We start from the raw sequence: 6,751 nt of genomic DNA, 5'->3' as shown, positions 1-6,751 counted from the left end.
GGATCCAGATATGAAAATGGCAGAAGCTGTGGTGAGTACCTACCAAACGTAAGTGAATCCACATGTGACAATAAGCATCTCGTGTGTCAGAATCTAACTTCACACTAATCTGTTTAGTTTCGGAATTGCCCCTCACGTCTGAGTCTCTGACGTCTCACTTCTCTCTTGAAAACTCCCGAATTTCCCAAAATACCCCTGAGCAACTAATTCATTATCTCAGATATTTCCGTAATTATTTTGCTTATCGAAATCTTTAACTCCTCCCCAAGTCTTTCCTCTTTCAATTTCTGACGGCATCATCCAAAATCCCCAAAATCTCTCTCTAGGGTTTTCACGAGTAATATCCCTATCCCAAATAAAAGCCCTAGTTTATGTTCAATTTGAGCTCCTAGGGTTTCTGCTTTGCCAGAATGTACATATTTGGCGTTTGATTCCCGCGAATTTTTGGGTTTTACGGGTTTCGATTGAGGGCTTTTGTCTTTATTTGGTCGAATTCGTGTTTAGCTTTGGAGGAAGTTTGGGTTTTATCTGAGTGAAGTTTTTTGTGTGGTTGGTGTTTTGTTTTTGTAGGAAGTTTGATTTTTTTTTTAAAGGGCTTTTTGAGATTTTATTGGATTGCAGAAGCTTGGGGATTTAGGGTTTTTGTTGTGTTGGAGTTGAATTGATGGCTTCGGTGGGTGAGGAAGATGTGGACTATGAGAGTGATCCAGAGGAAGCAAAGCGATCTCTGGCGATGCGGAGGAGGGCAGCGGCGAGCGATGATGAGGAAGGTGAAGGAGAGGTGAGAGAGAAGCCGGGGGAGGATCCGAGGGCTGGGGTTCACTCCGATGAATCGGACGACCAGGGTGGGGCTGCTGAGTACGATGATGACGAAGAAGAATTAGGCCTAGAAGAGGAAGAAGAGATTGATGAAGAAGAAGAGGGTGAAGATGAAGTTTTGGAACAGGAGGACTTGGAAGGCGATCAGGAGAGAGGCCGTGAAGGTGAGACGGGTGGCAGGATTGAGGTTTTGGCGGTGAAGGAATCGGACGGTGATGGGCGGAGGTCTGTGGAAGAGTCCGTCGATGAGAATGCAGAAACTCAAGCGGCAGAAGAGGAGGAGAAGAAGGAGAACGAGCCATTTGCAGTGCCCACAGCTGGGGCTTTTTATATGCATGATGACCGCTTTAGGGACAATGCTGTTGGTCGGCACAGGTATGGTTTATGTTTTTTGGTCGTATTTTCCGTCCATATGAATGTAGGTGTAGTTTGGCGGATGGGAGTTGTAGGAATATATGGAAGTAAACTTGTGCAGCTGTGCTAGTGGTTTCCCTCAGGATTCATTTTATGCCACTTACCCATTTGGCTACTTTTTCTTATGCTCATATGAATTGTTTTATGTTAATTAATGTTAGTTTATTCGAGCTGTAGTATTGGACAGGCCAAAGTGATAGTTACGCACATATATGTTGTGTGTTTTTAACTCTGATGATTTTTGGTTTTTTTTCTTAATATAAAAATTGAACTATGGGACGGGTTAGCGAATATTTGCTCAGATTTAGTTGTCCTTAAACTTCGTCTGTGCTTGCATTCGATGGATGTGGGCAACAGAGTGTCATCCCTACTCTTGTTGGGCTGTAAATTTTGTAACTAGAAAATGTTTTTGTCCCATTTCAATAAGATATGATGCCCAAAATCAGTGGCTGGTCTGTTGCAAGTTAGCGTTAATCACTTTGAATCTGCTCTTGGTCTATCCATTCTTTTACTGTGCATGATATGCCTAGTTATATTGTCTCACGTGGCAACATTATATTAACTCCACAATTGCTCACAACTTATAGTGGTTAGTCCTGCTGTTGGACGGGCCGAGATGAGTGCCACTAGAAGCGTAGGTCTTGTTTGGGGCCACCTCCCTTTGTTTGGCCCAGCCATTGCAATTGGATTGTCTACACTTGCTCCTCCGGATTAGTCAGGTTGTAGACTGGGATAACCAAAAGAGAAAAATACCACAATTTCTCACCACCACTGCTGTGTCATACACTAGTTTATCATTTTTACTTCATACTGTACATACTATTATTATTAAAATTGAAGAAGTTTTTGTGCATCAGTTTCTAATCTGTGTAAGATTAAAATGAAATGAAAATCTGGATGGACAGAATTGCTTTTTCCTTGTAGTATCCCATCGAGCTACCTATGCCAACTATAGGATTTTAGTTTTAACCTTTTAATTAAAATTTTCCAGTTTTGAGTTGCCTGCCATTCTTTTTTGTTTTGTTTTTTTGGGTCTAGTTATGGTGTGTATCAATGCAATAATTTGATATTTTTTTCTCTTAATAGACGAACACATGGTGGAAGGAAGTTGTGGGAGTCCAAAGATGAAAGGAAATGGGGGCATGATAAATTTGAGGAGATAACTTTGCATGAAAGGCACAACGAAGAGGTAATGGTTGTATAGATGGTCATTCTGCATAATATTCTGTATGAAATATCTTTATCCATCTTTGACCTGACTTTCTGATGTACACCTCAGGGAAAGAAACCTTCTAAGGGTCCTCATGTAGGTCGTGGAAGAAACCGAGGTGTTGATCGTGGGTTTACCAGAGGCAACAGGTCTAAAGAATTTGACAATAATAATCAGAGACAGGTACCCAAGGGTGTGAGAGGGAGAGGACCCAGAAGGTATGAACCTGCTTTCAGGAATAACAGACAGACACCCCCAACACAAAACAAACAGTGAGTACAAGTTGTTTTCATGGCACTAATCATGTCTGCATCCAATTCATGATTTGTTTGTAATCATCTGTCACATTGTTCTTATTTTCAGATCTGGAAAGCCTGTTGAGAAAAACATGCAAACAAATTCAGAACGAACATTTACTTCCACATCAAATGCAGAATCTGACCCTGCTCCTGCTAGGAAAAATGTCTTTGCATCAAGCTTGAATTACTTTTCTCCTCCTTTTTACCCATCAGGCTCTTCCAGTAACAATAAAGACATCACTCTGACCCAAAAACGGGATGTACAGGCGGGGAGTGGTAGGAGGAATGTTCGGTCATCTGTAGTGCAGGACAGTTTCCATGTTCCACAAACCAATCCGCTGCTGCGAGGGAAGAATATAGCTGAATCTGTTGGTGTGAACAAGCTTTATATTGATGACTCCGTCAATCCAGCTGGGAAGACGTTGACCAACTTACAAATGCCATCTTCTGGGTCATCATTTGCCAATACTACTCAAGCTCCTCAGTCCAGGGTTCATGGAAGGAGTGTTATCCCAGGACAGATGAGCTATCAGCCTGCCGTGTCAAATCAAATGACAAGAGCTTCTCAGTCAACAACGCATCACCATGCAGTTCATCGCAATCCTGTTCAAAGTCGATCTCAATTGGCTGTACAAGCTTCTGCTCAGCAGTTGGGACAGCGTCCTGGAAGTGGATCTGGAACTTCCTCTCCACCCAAAACAACTATGTCACCAAACTCCTTCGAATCTGGAGAAGTTGAATCACCTTCAGATTCAAGTAAATCTAAAGGTGCCCTGATTGCAAAGGGAAAAGGCAGTGTTCAAGGTAGTGGAAGGAGCACTCTTACTTATGGTGGAGCTCAGGTTATGGGATCTGCTCATGGAGATCAGAACTTTCCTGCAACTCCAGCCTTTTTGCCTGGTATTTTTATTGCATTGCCTTTTCTGTTCTCAATTTCTATGAAATCATATATTTATGGACCCTTTATTGTTGAAATTTAAGTGTAAATTTTAGGGGAAAAAACATATTGCTAAGCTAATTTAATCTTTTCCCCGTGGTGTATTACACCACAATTATAGGCTTTGACAACCACTGCTTCTCTGAACTGTTTATTGATGGGGACTGTCATTAGCTAGAATATGCAGACTACATGATATTGCATATTAGCTTGGTTCTTTTTCTAATATTTAAGCATTGAGTAGAATATAATTTGAGATTGCATCTGGTTGGATGATTGTGCAGTTATGCAATTTGGGGGACAGCATCCTGGGGGTATGGGAGTTCCTGCTGTTGGCATGGCATTCCCTGGATACGTTGCTCAGCCACAACTTGGTTTAGGAAATCCTGAAATGACATGGTATGGTAATTATTTTAATATGCCGGTATAGGTTCTTTATTTGGCATCGTCTTCTTTTAGATCTTGTTGTTTATGGGAAGTCTATGTCTAGCTCACATAGTGGTTGGAAACTTTGCATGAGGAATTATTGTCTACTGTAAAGGGAATTAGATTAAATATCTTTCCTGTTGTATTTCATTCCTGCAAGGATTTGCATTGTTTAAAGGAACTACTCATATCCGTCCTGCTAAAATATCTGCAAGCTCTTTATTACCCAAATGTTAGGAGGATGGAGTTCCATGCCATGTCTTTTCTCTTCTAATGGGATGATTCTTCTTTTTTTCTCTTTCTATTACTGTGGTGGTAATTACTTTAATCTTTTTAGGTTGCCTGTGTTGGCGGGTGCTGCAGGAGCTATGGGGGCAACATATTGTCCACCCTATATCTCTGTTGATGGTTCTTATCATTCTCGCCCATCGGGACAAACATCTTCTGTGGGTTCCTTAAGGTTGGTAGTATGGTCATCTCTTTGACTATTTATGATTCTGAGATAATGTTCTATCCTGTATCATAACCTGCTTATTGTCACGTTAAGCTTAGCTTGTTAAATTTTTCACTTTCAATATGATGTGTTGTCTTTTTTCTTGCTTTGTTTAAGAATTGTCTTTTTTGTATTTATATATTTATTCATTCATTTAAACTTCCTTTGTTCAAGTTGAAATAATTGTTTAAGGGGTTCTTTTTACTTCCACATGGTTGGGAGATCTTATTTTTTTATTTTTTCTTAAAGAAAATATCCTTATATACCTTTCTAAATTTTTGTGTGTTGTTTTTCAGCAAAGAGAATAATGCAAATAAAACCAATAACGAATGGAAGCCTTCACAAAAGCCTGGTATGACATTACCTTATCTTTAGTTTTGCTTCTCACCTTTGTTATTACTCTTGGCCCCTTGGGTTTGCTGTTAAATACTCTATTTATTTTTACGGTGTGGTAGACTAACATAAGGTTTTTCCTGTACAGAAATTGTGGGCGATGAGTATGGGCAGCGACAAAATAAGCCTCGTAGGCAAGTCACTATGATGTTATCAAGCACAAATTTTTTTCCTTTCCAGAATTGCTCCCTCCTGATCCAGGGTTGGGTTAGAGTGGTGGTGTTCATGCTATGTATTTCTGCCTTTTGTTGTGATTTGAATTTATTTTCTTTTGATACTTGCAGGTATTCACAGATGAACGTGGCCAGTGAAGTACTTCAAAATAATACGGAGCTTGTTTGAATAAGTTGATAAAGGTTCTATCTTTGCCCGAATTTAACTTTTCTGCTATTTCGGGTGTGACAAAGTTATAAGTTGTGATCATATGGTGCTGCAGGCCTTCGTCTAAGCCCTTTGTGATCTTCAGCCTATGTTATGGAGCACTTTGGGCCGATGTGTTCAAAGATATCTTAGGTACTCAGTCTTGGTATTTGGTTTTCTATGGTTTTTACTGTTTGGCACATCAAACTGATAATTTTATATGGAGAAGACTTTGCCATGCTTTATTTTTTTGACCGGTGTTCGCATCTGAAATGAGCAAACTGTATATTATGCCCAAATTTCTTCCATAAGTAATGACATTTTATTTATTAAAAAAAAGAGTGAGATTTCATAACGGATTGCCTCCCTCCTTTCATCTGGGCAATTTTTGAGGTGATCATTTGCATCTGCAGAAGAAGAATTAGATTTCATGTATGTGTAGTGTTGAAGAATCACACAATCCAACCACCATTGTGTTTTTCTTTTTACCTGTACTTGGACAATCTGAAAACTAAAATTCCTATTTTTCTTTTAGTCATTTTTTACTGCAAATATTAATTCAGTTGTATGCTTATCTGTCTCTCTACGCTGTTTCCCTTTCCCCCTCACTTTGTTCTTGCAGTTATGAATGACAAACACCTGCTCATGCTGCACTCACTTTAAGATCAATATTGTGGCTTGACGGGTGGCAGTTCCTTGTTTAAATGTTCGGTAGGAATTTGTTTTAGAGAAAGAAACTTTAACATCTTTTTGTCCTTGGGAATTTGCATTGACGATTGTTGCAACTTTGCTGTTTTCAGGTTTTCTTGTGGTTTGCTTCTTCATTGAAAAGCTTGTGAGAAACGTAGACGGGCTTCCTCATAAACTACTAGATAAAGAAAATTGAAAAAAAAAAAAAGTACAAGACTTATTGTGCAGCGGCAAGTGTTTCTCGGTGGGGTTTCTAGAAGTGTTCTTTTATTTCTATACATGGTATTTTTTATATTTACATTGTTAAGTTGACCTTGGTAGTTTTTCCCGGCTTTGAGGGGTACTTTCCTCTTGTATTGGGCTTTCCTTTGTTTAGTTGAGGAACTGCAACCTTCATGAATATTGAAAGCTAGAGTTTTCTCTTGATCATTGAACTACCAATGCTGTATTCAGTGTTGCTATGATGGGTGAATTGATCATATGTTTAATTAATCAGTTTTCTTTCTTTTCTTTTTTTCTTCTTATTGTATTTTGTATTGTACTAGAAGTTTGAAATTTGAAGTGCTCTTTTGCATGTTAAAGGATGTTCAATGCAGCACAGCATAATTTGCATGCTGGGGAGTGATAATAATTTCAAATTGATAGTTTTTTGTATCTAACGTTGAATTTTCTAAGTTTGATTGAATAACTTGCATCCGAGATTCTAGGTT

General features: G+C 39.1%; 1 protein-coding gene across 2 annotated transcripts; it reads left to right on the top strand.

Annotated features, from left to right (window-relative positions):
• The first annotated feature begins 238 nt into the window (after nucleotides 1-238).
• On the top strand, nucleotides 239-6,551 carry LOC103327978 (CASC3/Barentsz eIF4AIII binding protein). Of its 2 annotated transcripts, XM_008230365.3 has the most exons (12): nucleotides 239-1,194; nucleotides 2,320-2,422; nucleotides 2,513-2,715; nucleotides 2,807-3,642; nucleotides 3,964-4,078; nucleotides 4,443-4,565; nucleotides 4,895-4,950; nucleotides 5,080-5,125; nucleotides 5,276-5,347; nucleotides 5,428-5,504; nucleotides 5,974-6,062; nucleotides 6,152-6,551. In XM_008230365.3, exons 1-9 carry the CDS (start codon nucleotides 665-667, stop codon nucleotides 5,331-5,333), a joined length of 2,070 nt encoding a protein of 689 aa, XP_008228587.2. In that variant the 5' UTR covers nucleotides 239-664; the 3' UTR covers nucleotides 5,334-5,347; nucleotides 5,428-5,504; nucleotides 5,974-6,062; nucleotides 6,152-6,551. The 2 variants fall into 2 exon arrangements, with proteins under 2 accessions (XP_008228587.2, XP_016649435.2); XM_016793949.2 differs by lacking the exon at nucleotides 5,974-6,062 and having other exon boundaries at nucleotides 243-1,194.
• The last annotated feature ends 200 nt before the right edge of the window (nucleotides 6,552-6,751 follow it).

Source organism: Prunus mume, linkage group LG4, assembly GCF_029339155.1.
Source record: "Prunus mume cultivar Tortuosa linkage group LG4, ASM2933915v1, whole genome shotgun sequence".
Taxonomy (NCBI): domain Eukaryota; kingdom Viridiplantae; phylum Streptophyta; class Magnoliopsida; order Rosales; family Rosaceae; genus Prunus; species Prunus mume.
The sequence above is the reverse complement of the archived record's forward strand: the minus strand, read 5'-3'. Positions and strand labels throughout refer to the sequence as shown.

Bases quoted from the DNA above. Each gene is read 5' to 3' on its own strand.
- LOC103327978 (XM_008230365.3), top strand. From the start codon at position 665: ATGGCTTCGGTGGGTGAGGAAGATGTGGACTATGAGAGTGATCCAGAG. The intron at 4,566-4,894 runs GTTGGTAGTATG...GTTGTTTTTCAG, and splicing joins TCTTCTGTGGGTTCCTTAAG to CAAAGAGAATAATGCAAATA. The intron at 5,126-5,275 runs GCAAGTCACTAT...TGATACTTGCAG, and splicing joins CGACAAAATAAGCCTCGTAG to GTATTCACAGATGAACGTGG.